The 16,143-nt window shown below is 41.3% G+C and overlaps 1 protein-coding gene across 2 annotated transcripts; it reads right to left on the minus strand.

Annotated features, from left to right (window-relative positions):
• Positions 1–1,644: 1,644 nt before the first annotated feature.
• bgnb (biglycan b) lies at positions 1,645–14,077 on the minus strand. 2 transcript variants are annotated; one of them, XM_061272398.1, is made up of 8 exons: positions 13,866–14,077; positions 9,522–9,783; positions 7,033–7,145; positions 6,616–6,829; positions 6,421–6,531; positions 5,875–5,968; positions 3,244–3,382; positions 1,645–3,167 (listed from the first exon to the last, which is right to left on the minus strand). In XM_061272398.1, exons 2-8 carry the CDS (start codon positions 9,766–9,768, stop codon positions 2,970–2,972), a joined length of 1,116 nt encoding a protein of 371 aa, XP_061128382.1. In that variant the 5' UTR covers positions 9,769–9,783; positions 13,866–14,077; the 3' UTR covers positions 1,645–2,969. The 2 variants fall into 2 exon arrangements, with proteins under 2 accessions (XP_061128382.1, XP_061128383.1); XM_061272399.1 differs by lacking the exon at positions 13,866–14,077 and adding an exon at positions 13,237–13,378.
• Positions 14,078–16,143: the final 2,066 nt, after the last annotated feature.

Below are 16,143 nucleotides of genomic sequence, written 5' to 3' on the forward strand. Positions count from 1 at the left end.
AAAAAAAAAAAAAAAGTTAAACTGCGATGAACGAACCGCGATGTAGCAAGGGATTACTGTAATTTCAATTTCAAGTGACGTCAGCGGCGCGGCGGTTGTTTACATAAAGGACAAAGATTCGATCACGGGATGACGAAGGGCCCCACGTACTACCGGCATCATTAGCGGCTTTGTTTGTAAGTGACATGGAGGACGAAGAGTTTGAAGGATTTGATGATTTGGAGTGACACAGAAGGTTTGAAAAACTATTATGACTTTTACGCACGCCCGATCCTACTCTACGGAGCTTTCTTTCACCTCCGTGGATTGAAGTCGTGGGCCGGCGCTCGGCCGGGTGGCTGTCCCGTGACGGTGGATGGGGCTCGGACATGGCTTTTACGCACGCCTGGTCCTATTCTATGGAGCTCTCTTCCACCTCCATGGCTGAAAGTGCCACCTCCGGGGATGGAAGTCGACGCCGGTGCTTGGGGCCGTGTGGTGGTGAACTATTTATGTTATAGTTATTTGATATATTTTATTTCGTATAGCAACTTGTATATGTTTTTATCGTTACAGTTCAGTACTTGTTTGCTCGTTGAACTCTTGTTTTGTTAAATAAATAAAGAGACGTTTACCAAACCCACGTCTTTCCTTGTACTTTGTTAACGCTATGATATAGTTAATATATACTAGATCTGTGGGATAACGACGAGGCTGACGTCAGGGCGCACGCGCGGCGTTGTTGACAAAGGACGAGGAATTTGATCGATGGATTTAATTATTTGGAGTGACACAGATGGTTTGATAATATTGTTGTTTATGTGATAGTTATTTGATATATACTTTATATATCGTTATATGGGTCTGTGGAATATTTAGAATATTTAGACGTCAGCGGCCCGGCGCATACGCGGCATCGTTTCCATAAAAGACGATCGATGGATTTAATGAATTGGAGTGACACAGATGGGTTTTATAAACGTGTTATTTATGTAATAGTTTTTTTAATAACTCTGGATGTTACGTCAGGCCCGTTCTCAGCTCTTCGTTTGTGTTTATGTCACGTTAGCATACCTATCGTTTAGCCTGTTGTTGCTCGTCCATGTCTGTTCTTGGTGTTGGATTTTGTCGAATAAATTTCCCCGAAAATGCGACTTGTACTCCGGAGCGACTTATAGTATATGTTTTTTTTTCACGTTATTGTGCATTTTATGGCTAATGCGACCTATATTCCGGAGCGACTTTTAGTCCGAAAATTACGGTATACAGAATTTGTTGAGTATTTTCAACAATTGGAAATAAAATAAAATCATTAATTACATTTCATTATCCAATTATTTAATAACAATGCTAAATGTATATACAAAATTATTTATTTTAATGTTATTTAATTATTATTTACAATAAATCAAGTAACCAATTATTTTATGACATCTCTTCCTTACAAATACATTTAAATGAACCAATTTTAACGGGGAAAAAATAATTCAACAAATATTACTGGACTCTTGATAATAAAAAACAAACGAATTAAAGAAATGAGACGGCCGCACGAATGATGGATGGATGGATAGAATTCAAGACAAAGCAAAAGTAAATTGATGGCGTTGATACGTAGATACTGACTTCAGTATGTAGACTTATTACTTCAAAATGGCACATAGACAAGTTTGGCATAATTTATTTGCATTCTGTTGCGTTGGTAATAATCTGTGAAGGTTTACACTGGAAAAAAAATTACATATAGCACCATTAAACATAAGATATGGATTTAAATTGACGACAGATTAATGTGTTCAAGCCAGTATGTGTAAACTGACATCTTCTCTCACAATCTAACATTTAGACTAATAGCCATTATATTATGATGATGATAATAGAATGTGTTTGATTCATTATATAAAACATTCCCCTCATTTAATATTTCTGCAATAGGATGTTGGACCCAGGGGTTGCTCTCTGGTTTAATGCAGCATTTGGAAATGTCTTTATTCACATGCAGCAGTAGCTTGTCAGATTACAGAGTGGAGACAGGACAACATGTCTATGGTGAAAGAGCTTTTGCATTACCAAGCAGAGAGAAAGTGAGCAAAAACTGTGCAAAACAATGCATCAACACTACTTTAATTTGCAGCACTATGTATACACATTACTTTTTTTCCATAAGCAAAGCTGGTGTGTGTGTGTGCGTGTGTGTGTGTGTGTGTGTGTGTGTGCGCGTGGGCGTGTGCGTGTGCGTGTGCGTGTGCGCGTGTGCATGTGCGCGTGTGTGTGTGTTCGCGCGTGTGTGTGTTGCTCTAAATGGGCCACACCCCCACTACTTAAATGCCCCGCCCCTCAAAGACTACTTACAGATAGCAAAATAGTGATAAAAGGCACAAGATAGTATCTGTGGAGGTTCAATCATGTCAATACAAAACATGTTTATTGCTGAGAAGAGGCCGCTCTGTCAAGTAAACCCCATTTGGAAAGCAAAACATGTTACTGAACCATCTAAACTTGAATTAGTATCTATGTTTCTCCACGTCTTGTTGTTTTTTTTTACGAAAAGGTGAGAAATAGTAACATCTAGTGTTCAATACTAACACCATAATTTGCAACTCTCCCATTGTACAACACTCATAAAAAGCAAATATTTCTAGATGTAAAAATCTATGATGTGGCTTCTCTGTTTTTCATTCAATAAGATACACAGATTTTTTAAAAAAAATTTAAATTTCTTCCTATTTTGGATCGGCCCAAACATTCTTCCCAGATGTGGATTATCCTCTCAACTAAAAGTGAACTTAAATAGAAAAAAAATCTCAACGTTTTACTGTACCTTTAATTTTATGACGGACGTTTATTTAATCCACCCCACTCAAAGAAATTCTATAATTAAAGAAAAATTCAATCTTCTCCAATATTTTAAGTTTATTAATTCAAATTGTCTTCTTCATTTCTCCATCACTTTCCCTCCATATGCCGCATCCCCCCCGAGCAAACCCCCTCTATTTTTTGTAGTTTCCGAACTGGACAGCCATTCGGTCACTGACGCAGCGGAATGTTGCGGGCTGCACCTCCCAGTAATTGACAGGGTTGGAGAAGAGACTGATGCCGTGGTAGAAAGCTCTCTTAGTTACTGCTCCTTTAGGACAGAAGGCATTCAAATCCACCTTGGCAATGTTGTTGTTATGGAGGTACACCACCTTGAGAGAATAAATAAAACACTTGTGGCAAGCCCTTATAAAAACACAACATGGCTGACGGGAGCTGTAGACTCACCTGCAAGTATTTCATATCTGGGAGGCCTTTGGGAACATTGGCGAGTTGATTGTTGTCAAGGTGCAGCTCTCTGAGTCTCGGTATGAAAGCAAGACTTCCAGCCTCAATGTTGCGGATGTGATTGAAACTTAGGCCCAACCTGGAGAAAAAAGAGGATGAGCGTGTAATTTATATATATACCGTAATTTTCAGACTATAAGTCGCGTTTTTTTTTTCATAGTTTGGGGGGGGGGGGCGACTTATACTCAGGAGCGACTTATATATTGTTTTTTTTCACAAATTTTTACTTGATCATTAACACATCACTTACTTACAAGTATAGTTGACCACTTCACATGTTATTTTTACTATAGTTGATCACTTCACATGCTTTGATATCTTTATCTTGAACATATTCAAAACATGAAAAATAGAGAGAAAAAAATCAAATAAAGTTATTAACACTTTAAAGCGCCATATCCTCTGGACATGTCCTCTGTCACGATGACATAAAGGACGAGAAATTCGATCGATGGATTTAATGATTTGGAGTGACACAAATGGTTTGATAATATTGTTGTTTATGTGATAGGTATTTAAAATATAGTTTATATATTGTTGTATGGGCCTGTGGAATAATTGGAACTGCGGCACGGCACACGGCATTGTTGACAAAGGACGATCAATGGGTTTAATGAATTGGAGTGACACAGATGGTTTTATAAACGTGTTATTTATGTAATATATATATTTTTTTAAATAACTGAATGTTACGTCAGGCCCGTTCTCAGCTCCTCGTTTGTGTTTGTCACGTTAGCATACCGTATTGTTTAGCCTGTTGTTGCTCGTTCATGTCTGTTTTTGGTGTTGGATTTTGTCGAAGAAATTGCCCCCCAAAATGCGACTCATACTCCGGAGCGACATATATATGTTATTTTTCACTTTTTTGGCCATTTATGGCTGGTGCCACTTATACTCCGGAGCGACTTATAGTCCGAAAATTACGGTATATATGTTTTATATACTATATATATATATATATATATATGTGTGTGTGGGGGGGGGGGTTCTGTGTGTATGTGTGCTTGTGTGTTAGAGAATCAATGCTAGTTTTGCATTGTGTGTAAGCATTTAGCTAGCAGCCTCCGTAAATTTAAACTGCTGTGGTTGAATACACAAGGGTTAAAGCTGTTGAAATAACAGAGGAGAAAATAAACATACAGTAAAACAAAAACTTCACAATTGTGTGTTTTGGAAGATTATTTCTACGTGAATTCAGCATGATCCCACAAGTGTTCCAATATAGGGTTGAGGTCAGGATTGTTGGCAGGCTACCCTATTCTTTGTTCTCCGAAATTCTGGAGGTAGTCTCTAAAAAACATGCCTGTGTGGGGGCGAGCAGTTCATTTAGATCAGGGGTCACCAAACTACGGCCCGCGGGCCGGACACGGCCCGCGGGACCGTTTAATCCGGCCCGCCAACCCTGAATAAATTGTATTATTAAACTTTTTTTTTTTTTTTTGCTCATTTTGCCTGCAATGACTGCGTTTCCCCAGTAGATGGGGAAGCGCTCGCCTGCGCATTTACTACCGGAAGCCGTGTCAGAAAGCTCGGTGCACACTCACAAGTGCGTGTACGGACATGGCGCACTCGCGCTCTATTTGTATCAGTCCCGAATTTAGAGCGTGGGCTGTGACGACAGCATTCTTGTAATTTGCGCGCTGAGCTTTCAGATGCAGTTTTGCCCTAAGGCCACCCACAAACCTTCCCCTGGAATCCTTCCGTTAAAATGTCGCCCAAGTAAAGCAGGGTGAACACAGTGCCGAGCGTTTAAAAGAGCCAATTTGGCTCGACGTACGCGACGTGACGTTCAGCCACATGAACGTCAACATCTACCCGTCACAGATCGAGGTAAACGGACCAACACCTCGGATCTCGCGTAAGAATTGCCACAACAAATTTTACTCCAGACTATGACGCACTATCAAACTTTAACAAAAAAGACAGCGGTGTCTACAAGCCTACTGGAACCTACAAAAGGATTATAAGGAAGGAACACAAGAACTTTAAGAGACTGCTCATATGTGTCAGAGAGGTTCTGCTCTGACAACTGAGCTGAACTTTTATCTGTTAAGATTGTGCATGGCACAACAGAAAGTTAATGTTCCATGGTTTTTTTTCTATGAAGAACCCAGAGAGAGTTATTTAGTTATTTATTTCCTGTTTTTTCTGTGAAGAACTCAGAGAGGGTTTAGTTATTATTTATTTCATTAATAGTGTTATTTGTTTCCTGACTTTTTTTCTGTAAAGAACCTGGAAAGGGTTATTAAATAACCGTTATTTGGTTATGTGTGGCTTTCTGGAAAACAATAAATTTTTTAAGCTCCCCTACGATCGTCACACTTTTTCTGTTACAAACTGCCACCGGCCCGCCATCAGAGAAGGGAAAGGTTATGTGGCCCTCACAGGAAAAAGTTTGGGGACCCCTGATTTAGATGAAGAGCCATCCCACAAATAGATGTTTAAGTTTAATTTTAATAAGCAATTTATGTCTCATGATGATCGTTAAAACCGAGAAATAATATATCAAACGGTTTTTGTTTTACACTTCTATTGTGGAAAATGTCTCAAATGCCTTTTGCTGGGTGTTACCTGAACAGGTTCTTGTAGCGTTTCATGTCCTCCAGTTCCACAGCCTGGATCTGATTGTGGTCAAGATGAAGCTCATGGAGACTGTCTGGGAGATCTGAAAGACAAACATACATTGTCTGAAAGACTCTACTGAGATTGACAGTAATAACTTTTCCAAAGAAGTAAGTTCTATTTCCAAAGTCCTTTTCTGGCACACTGTTGTATGGTGTGCCGCAGGGTTCAACTTTGGGGCCACTCCTGTTTTCACAGTATGATGATGAATCGGGATGAGAGTTGTGGTACATGCAAAACTCATTATTAGTCAATCACAAGGCTGGCGTGTAGAGCGACTTCATTCACCCCAACACAAATGTGCCGTCTTCATTTGAGGTATTAATGGGACTGTAGCAGAAAGCCACAGTACAAGCGGATATGATGCACGAAAAGCAGGAACCCAGTCTACAAACCTGTAACCTTCTTGCTGTGAGGCAATAGTACTTAGGACTCAGTTGCTGTAGTCTTTTCATCTGATTACTCTATTGTAAACATATTTAGCCAGTCAATTACCTTTGGGTATGCCAGTCAGTCTGCTGTCTGATATGCGCAAAAAGTTCAGTGTCAGGCCCTTGAAGGCACCAGGTTCAAAACCACTGTTCTGGATAGGGTTTGCTCCCATCTCTGCAAGAGAGACAGATCAAATGAAGACACTTAAATCACCAGCGTCCCAGTCAATAACAAAGAGTTGTGTTCGGGATTTTTGACCTATGCAGTTCATGCTGCCCAGTCCTGAGAAAGCACCAGATTGCACCTTCCTGATCTGATTTTCGTGGATCCTAATCTCCACCAAGGAGGCAGGCAAGTTCTTGGGGATGCTGGTGAGCAGATTCTTGGAGAAGTAGAGCTTCTGCATGCTCTGGAGAGGGATGAATGCCCTGGGGTGGACCTTGTAGATGTAGTTGTTCCTCAGAGATAATCCCTGTGAAAGGCAAGTCAGCTAAGTGGCAGCATCCAAATAGTCAACAGAAAACAATGTCTAGTATTCTCTATAAAAAGTAAATCTCTCCATCTCCTAGGAAGTGAAGGTTCAAAACGATATTTCACACCAGCGCTGAAGCCAATGTAAGCTGAGTCGGTTACAAAGCTCAATGGAAAGGTTTGCAGATTTCACATTTGTCTTACATATAAATTGGTGAGGCCCTTGAAGTCATTCTCTCTCAGCTCGCTGATATGATTGTTCTGAAGATCCAGGAACCTGGTGTCAGGAGGGATATTACTTGGCACCTCACTCAGACCTGGAAACCAACAAAAACACAGAAGGGAGCCATGCTCCATTACAAACATCTCCACGAGCAGCATGAAGCCATGGAGATTACTCACAGTAGCACATAACTGGTTGGTTGGATGTGTATGAAGTCATGCACACTTACATACACACTCACTCACACACACGCACGCACACACACACACGCGCACACCAGATGGGGACACCAGATGTTTTCCGTCTGGTCTTCATTTGACCAAAGTCACCAAGGCGACGATTTAAGTACCATCAGTATAAAGCTTCGGTTGAATGAAAAGGAAACAGAGCAAGCTTGCACTCTGATGCTTGTGTGTTTTTGTGTGTGTGTGTGCATGCGTGCGTGCGTGTAGTGAAGTAGTTGCACTTGATAATGTGTAGTTATTGCTATCAATGATACCATCGCCTGTTCAGAAATTATATCTTTTGGTTTTTCTTTTCTTTTTTTCTTTTTTTTAATTCAAAAACAACCCCAAGGAGATTTTTGCAATAATTCAACATCGGGTCAGTTTTTAAAAAAAATAAAATATTTGAGCAAAATGACACTAGGTTATCTTCATTATCAACTAGATCACAAAGAGACGAGTCCTGTATGTTTCAAATGCAAGTCAGTTTGTCTTTCTGATGCAAGCAGGTCCGCTTGGCAGCCGGTACCAGCTGTCCCATTGGGATCCAGCCTTTCACCATCCCATCCCACCACATCTACCAGCCGCAGCTGTCCATTCCGAGTTAAGTTTAGATACGGCTTTGGCTGTAACCAGCCGCGCCCTCGCTTCTCACCACCAGGGATCGAACGCCGCGGTGCCGTCCAGTTTCGCAAGCGGCATTCAAGATGCAAGCGATTCTTAATCATACAGTAAAGGCACTTTGTGGGTGCGTGAATGCTTCTGACCAATAAGCCGCTAAGATGAGGTGTTGAAGAAAAAAGAATTCTTTATCCTTGCCAGAGCAGCGTTCAGCATGCATGCTACAACTGGCACCCTCAAAGGTGGAATGCGGCATCAAAGTCAATATTAAAGAAACATTCAAGCGGCACACGGATCAAAATGCATCTCCAGTCACCTAAAAGTCCAAACCGCAGATTTCACCCGTAAAGCCACACGGCTCAAAGGCTTGACCACAGACTGGAGTGGAGCTCTTTACAAGCCCTAGGCTTCGTCTCCCTCCTTGCACAGTTATTGATATAATAATATGTGCTAAACAATAAACTAAAACTGAATTAAAACTAACTGACAAAACTGGCACCTTGTCAAACCCGAGCGCCCCGCTCGACAAATACTCAACATGGTGCGGGGATGCACACAGAGAGGAGACAGACGCCACTGCACTGCCGAACACACATCTGTTCTAAATAAGCATGCAGGAAATTATATCCTTCCACTTTTATCCTCTGCAGAAACACCAAGGTTCCACAGTAAATACAGAGAGTTCACAAAGTGATGAATCAACACAACCATTATGTCAAAACAGAAACTTGGAGAAGTTGAGCATCTTCATACCTGCGTATATGGCGGACCGCTGTATTTTTTGGGGGGGTATCCAGACAAACTTGATTGGAAAATTGGGAGAATTATCATTCTTGTAGTTGACGTGTGAACATCATGTTTAATGGAATTTTGATTGCCTACTGGTTGATTGTAACTTTAAATGGAAATTTGGATGGATATTTGTCATAATGTTGCTTTGGTTTAATTAATCAAGATGATGAGACAGTGACCCGGACAAACATGGAGCTGTTTTGATTTTGTTTCCTTAAAAGTGCTGGTGCTGGAGATGCAAGATTTCCGTACGTATTTGAAGTCTCAGCAGTGTGACATTGTATATTGCTTGAAATTATTTGGACACATTAGCTACATACTCGATCGCTCAGGATTTTGAATTTAAACTATCTTTCAAAACTGAGCGTTCCAGTTAGATTTATCTTTGACGGAACTGAACATACCGTACCCTTTCCAAGCAAATGTTTCATGAGAACCCATTGCCCTGAAAATAAATAGCTTGTCTCCTCCCATCGTATACTATGAATGTCTGTTATTTGTCCAAGATCGTACAGATTTTCTCTCGGCTGCTTCATTCCTTCACTCAATTCATCCGTAACAGTCCATCAACTTTCTCGGGTTACCGTTTATTTTCTGACTAAACCCCATCTACCACCCAACATCTGCACAGAGAATCCCTGAAAGAGATGTCAAAACATACGTTCCCAAGGGATAAAATCCGTTTGATGTCAGACGCTTTGCGTTGCAGAGGCGTGAGGGTCACTGACCATTTTGTTTCACCCTAATTTCTGTTTGCCATTTGAAGACCTTGCACATTTTGTATCGCAGAAACATTTTCTTGTCAAAACCCAAACACACACACTCTCACCGACCAAGGTCAGAGCATTGGACCACTTTGAGTCGACACTGGCATCCGAATGGGCACGTGGGCATGTCGGGAGGGGGCAACTCTTCAATGGCTGATCCTTCTTCCTCATCCTTCATCATGGCCTTTATGTCGAAGTCCAGACTGTCCAGGGCAAAATCCCAGAAGCCTTTCTGCTCGAACGGCAGGGCAACAGACGGGCAGAGCTGCTGGGCCACGCATAGTAAGAGCAGGAAGGAGCAAGAGGACTGCATCTTTCTTTGGGACACCTGAAATGAAAAGAAGCAGAAGTTGATATGATACAAATGTGTCTGTGATAATATTTCGTAAAAGTTTGACCTGGCTTTGTTGATACATTTCTCAAACTCCATCACCAAACACGGAAAGAAATATGCACTGGGAACTAAACATAACAAATCATCTGATACAAAGTCGTTTGGATGACGAATGATGAGAAACTTCAAAAAATGACAGACTACAAAACATTGAGGGAAGTCAGTTTCCAACCGTGTGCATAATCGTCATGAAGCAAGTCAAGTACAGACGTTCTTCTTAAGCCAATAGCAAATGTTTTTCCCCCTTTGCCAGGTCAATAATTGCCAGTGCTCTGTAAGCTGAATATAGCGATTAACACACTTTGTAATAATACGACACAGTGGGATGAATCTGGGCAACACAGCTCAGAAGTCTACACTGCACCAAGAGGGACCCAAGAATCCGTTCAGGGAGTCGAAGCCACCCAAACCACAAAATGTTGGCGGTGCTTGTTGCGCACGGATTCTGAGGTCAGGTCTCTTTGCGGTTTAAGAGGTGGAAATTATTACATCGGTGCAACCTTACAAAGGTGTAGTTCATTCACAGAGGAAAGAGGTGAAGAGCAAGTGCAAGTGTGTTTGTTCTTCTCGTAGAGCATGTCAGCAAAATTCCACGGTGGTAATCAAGAGCTACAAACATGTTAGATCATGTGGCTTGATTTATTCTGCCTGTGCTGACTAGACAGACACCCACTCTGTCGAGTCCCTACGAAAACAAGATTAACACCCCCCCAAATTCATATCCATACCGAAGGAACTGTCGCTCTTTAGCATCAAGGCTAATCCCAGGAAGCTAGCTAATCTAGGCACATCGGGCAACTGATTTTCTCATCCATAGCGCGAATAATTCCACAGTGTACTGGAACTGGTTGTCTGCTTAAGGTGCCAAAAACCTGCATGCCATCCGCACCAGGAACTCCAGTTGGCTTAGCGGGAAAATAATTGGCAACAATGTCACTAAAAAAATATATCTTTAGATTTGTGTTAACCGCAACCACCTTCACAAGAATGGGGTACCAAAATAACAGTTCCTTTCTTCTACTTTAAAGAAGTACTAAGAAAAAAAAGGAATATTGCATGACATGGATTTGATCTGGTCCTTGCAATGTGTTCCATGCAGTATAAATAGCAGCCAAATTATACCGTTTTGCAGCAAAGAAATAACAACCCTGGTTTCGGCTTGGTCAGAAGAATGAAGCCAACAGGACACAGCCACGACGACACATTTGTTTAGCATCGCACAATGGCGCACAGAGAAGAGCTGCAACACAACACCGACAGACACCTACAATTTCTGCAAAATTATGGGCGATATCACAAATATAATGTCACTCTAAAAAAGTGTGCCCTAATCAGTGGCTTTCTGACGCTCAAACCGATGATTTGTCTGCTGTCGTCTGCATGTGACGCAAGACGAGGGAAAGATCTGGAAAGAGAAATAAAAGATGGAATGGAGTGGAATAAAGCAAGTAAGCACTTTGTTAAGAAACATGGCTACTATTATTTTACAGTTTAATATTGAAGTAAGAAGAAGACTGGGCAAGGGCGATACACATGAAATTAATAAATAGGATGTAAACTGATGAGACAATTATGCACCAAAGGGTAAATTATAAGGTCTGACAGGGGGAATTATTGAGCACAAGAAAAAGAGGAATTGGCTGATGAAACACGGCAATAATGTCAAGTTAACCAAAGTAAAACCAATAAATTGACCGCACATGACCACACCTCAGGCATGTATGATGAGCCTCACATTTTTTATATTATAGAGAACCCATCAAGTGTTGGGTACTCGTCAGAGTTTCCATCCGTCACTCATATCTGATATTGCTGTCATTCCCACCGTGCAGGTTTGGCCCTTGTCAAGCTCAATATGTGTTTACCTTGTATGCTGCCTGTGTGGCAAGTATAATCACCCTGGCATACAGCCGATGGTGTTTAGTCTTAAGTGAGTCAGGAGAATCATGTGACTCCCTGTCATTTAACTCACACGCTCACACTTTGAAATCAAACTACTCATTAGTTGAGATTCAGACTCAAACCTCAGGAAAATAAAACAGTAATGTTGGGACTTTTCAAATGCCTTGTAGGAAGGAGACATGTTTTCTACCTCTACAATCCTTCAAACCACTTAATGTCGGCTCATTCACCCTCCCGCGCAATGCAGCTGAGGTTTCAGAAAGGTCGCCATTTTTCCAATTATCTATGGCTTGCTAGCCAAACTAGCACAAGATGCAGGATGGACGCGCAGTCAAGACAGGGTCAAGGGGTTGAGCAAAAGCTGCCACGTCATTGTTGGGTCAAAATTTAGGACAGTGGTAAGATGGGTAAGATATTGTTGTTATTTTATGGGAGGATAATGGGAGATAGGTCAGGTAATGTTAAGATTAGCGGGCTAGGTTAGTAATAACACTATGCGACCATACCAGGAAGTGGTCCGAAAGGAGGGCAGCGTTCAGAGGGCAGTTCGGTCAAACCTGCCACGTCAAAACTGAAAACTGATTAGCACTCGGGAAAAGCACAAAGTGCCAATTACCCATTTAACTTTTTATTGTTCTGTGGAGAGAAAATCTATTCATGGCCTGGGTTGGACGAAGGAAGAAAGTGTTTTTGTAACAAGTCGGTGTTATTCTGAATAGAAATCCAATATAAAATGCAAGCCAATAAAGCTAGAACAACACAAACCTAAAACTCACAAGTATTCACACCGCTGGCCAAAATCACCACTGCTTGCACGTACGTTGACAAAGTGCTTTAGTCTGGGGATAAAATTAAACCCTGCTGAAAATGGGTCGGTTGAGCTGACCTCTTAATTTTGTCCATGTGGGCAAACACACAAATTATTGGGCTGGAAAGTGTTTTGCTCACATGCACCATTTGCATTACCGAGCCTGCTCTTGTGCGTAAGTGTGTTTTGCTACAGTCTTCTTTCCTGCTGGAAAAAAATAGTCTCCTCAATTAGGGACTAATAAAGGCGTCTTCTATTGCGTTCTACTCTATATTATTCTCTTCTAATCACATAACTCCAGTTGACACACAGGCTAAGCTAGGCGGGTCCTGTAGCAGGGTCCGGGTGGAGTAAAGTGCCACAGTGGCTGTAAATTGGTGAGTGCTGCCCCTAAAAAAATATATTTATATATATATATATTCTTTGCCAGCTCCTCTGATGCAGCCAAGCTTGGATGTGGTGGCAAGCTGCAGAGAGCAAAACTACATGCAAAAGCACAAGAACAGCGCCCAATTGAAAGTACTGGCAGGTATTTTCGCAGAGGACGTGACTTTGAGTTAGATGCTGAGAGAGAGACAGGTGAATGGCGACACATGTGGGAGTGTGCCACAGACGGTCTAATAAGCGGGGAAAGTCAAGAGACAGGAAACAGACACGTTTCATTTAGAATGTCTGACCAGTTCCACCACACTGTTTGCTCTGTCTTTGCGCAGTTAAGGTGACTCAATGGCATGAGTGGCTCATATGGTGGCCATGAGGTCATGGCTATATGGCCGAACGGGGCCACCGAGGGAGTTCTGTTTTATTCTTGAGCACGTCAACATCAGAGGTTTGTCGAGTCTGGTGAAAAAAAAGAAAAACAAAAGCTATGTGCGAGTTTCAAGTTCAACCGTCATTATTTTCTCGCTACGAACAAATTGCGCCATCTAGTGTAAATGTGGAATAAAGGTTGAAACCAGATATGATTTATGTAGGACGCCAATCATCAAGTCTTAGAGAGCTGACACAAATGTGCCATTATTTGGATCGAAAGTAAATAAATAAAAGAAATCTGAAACACAAAGGAAGATGTATTTGACTTAAAAAAAATGGCGTATATAATCTTTGAAAAAATATACAGTTTATAGAATTGACTGAGTTGCACCTTGTACTTTTAAACACAATTGCTTCTCAATGAAATAAACAGTTTTAGATTATTGTTACCCATTACAAATTTCTGTGCAGAGCTGAGTGTGGTATTCCAAATACAAAAGTTACAATTAATGTATTACATCCAATGGAATTTAAAAGAAAATGTGTCCCCTACCTTTTGAATAGAATTCTGATATTAACTCCAAATTCCAAGAGTAGGTGGAACACTGTTGCCTCCCTCGGTGCGTCAGATTATCCTGCAGATTTTTTGTTTTATATGTTCATCACATTCAGGGATTATTACAGTATTGGTCTTTGGTCCTCTGGCATCCAGCCTCTGCTCCTCCACCACCGTGTGCCACTGTGAGCCCAAACAGTGCTTCCAGCCCATAAAGTCAACAAGCCAGCCTCCTTTCTCCCCTTTTTTGGGATAGAGGAGGAGGAGGAGAAGTGCAACACCGTTTCCCAGTGGTGCCTTGAGATACAAGTGGTTGAAGAATTGCAGGTCATAACTTTGCTTTTGATTAGCTTAATGCTAACAAATAATGCAAAACACCATTGACGTGCTCACAAACAACATCACAGCCGTATTCCATTTTAAGACAAATGGTGACGTAACACAAATAACAATACCCTCTGGCATATTTTTTTAATCCTCTGAGATGAACAATCAATATTACTGTGATTTATTGACCAGCTCCATGTATATGTCTGAATGTACACACCAGAGGGGGCGGCAGCACAATGTCCAATGAATAGAATTAAAACAGTTTCTTTTTTTCAGCATATTTAATGTTGCATTTTATCAAGTACACTTATAGAGAAGTGGTTGTCAAACTTCATTAACTTTTCAAAAATGCCCATGCTGTCGTCTATGAAGGAGACATGGTGTCACTTCCAGGCTCCATTACGAGGACGGATCAAGTATATTTGTAGGACACTAGTATTGTCTCTCCATTCTGCTTTCTATTTGATTTTGTTCAGGCAGGATGAACATTCTCATCTACTGGCTCTCTGATTTCCTCTCTGAGTTGCCAGAACCCAGACTGAGGCAGTTTAGAGAGCCGCACCATCTGGGAGCTTTTCCCACCTCGTCCGACAAGCTAGCCACAAAAACACTTTTCGACTCGCTCCACATTGGCCCCGAGCGCCACCGTTCTGGCTTTTGAATGTCACATCATATTATTTAGCCTCGCCATCTAGTGCAACAGTGACTTTCTGCTTTGTCTTACACTGGACAGTCCATTGTTGCAGGGCCAGCCTGGTGCTTGGCAGAGATGCACTTTGGATGAAATCCTTTGCAGATAGCATTCTTCTTGTTCTTTTAACCCCATTCAGCTCTCGTTGTGTAGATTCAGGCACTTGTTGTGTTGGTCTCATGTTTTTTTTTTAATCCCTCCCTGTCGCTCTCTTACTGTGGCTTTTTTGATTATGGTGTCAGTCTAGAAATGGAGGGCTTGGCATCCCAATTAAACTCTATTTTTCACTTGCCAAGAGTATCCGTGTATTAGCACACCCACTTATTTGCTCTTTGGATGATCATATGCAATCAAAGTCCAAATTACTCATTCCCTGACCAAATTATGTGTCACCTTAATTTTTATTATCTCAATGTGTTCCTTTTGATAGGAAATAATACATGTAAGTGGTAAAACCTTTGAAGGAGTTGTGTGATAGTAATCCACAATTTCATTGTAGTGTTGCTTTTGTAAAGTGAGGGAAGAAAATGCAAAAAGACCGAGACTCATTCAGTTTTTAAGCCACGTCTGTCTATGAAAATAGAGCCACAAAGGATCACTCCCCGTTTGCCTAAGTGCGTTAGCACTCATTGGGAACAAAAAAAATCTTCAACTTGGTTTCAATGGACAAAATCTCCCAAACGTGGCAAAATGTTGCATGTTTTGCTCCAACTTTTTTGTTTTAAATATTTTTACATGTATAGGTTAGAGGTCACATTAATGACCCAAAACTTTGATTTTTATTATCACAAAATACTAGCATTTTGGGGTATGTGCATGCCACCCATCTTATTTGATTTTTTTTCAGCTACCTTTCTCTTTTTGAGCTTTCAATCTAAACATACGCGGCATGTGAAACAAAGAAACGCACCATGCCGCTCTTTTGCCGTCGTATTACAGTCGAGTTTACGAGGAGTTATTCAACATCTGTTGGATGGGATGTGGGTTTAACAGTACTGTCACACACATAATGATAGATGGCAAACCTGTCAGATTTGAAAATACCCAAATGTGACGAGGGATTTAAGATGAGAGCGGACTGGCAAGGGCACTGGGAACGCGGGCTAATACATTTTGGTTCATGTTTGTGAAGCGGCAGCGACTGCCGCATAAATGAGAATGAGCGGTTCCTTCGACGGTAATATGCTGTTGGCTAAAGTGACTGTGCAATTATGGAGAATGGAAGCTTGCACCACATGCGCAAGGCTGAAAACG

The sequence above is a fragment of the Syngnathus typhle genome, linkage group LG2, assembly GCF_033458585.1.
Source record: "Syngnathus typhle isolate RoL2023-S1 ecotype Sweden linkage group LG2, RoL_Styp_1.0, whole genome shotgun sequence".
Classification (NCBI taxonomy): Eukaryota; Metazoa; Chordata; class Actinopteri; order Syngnathiformes; family Syngnathidae; genus Syngnathus; species Syngnathus typhle.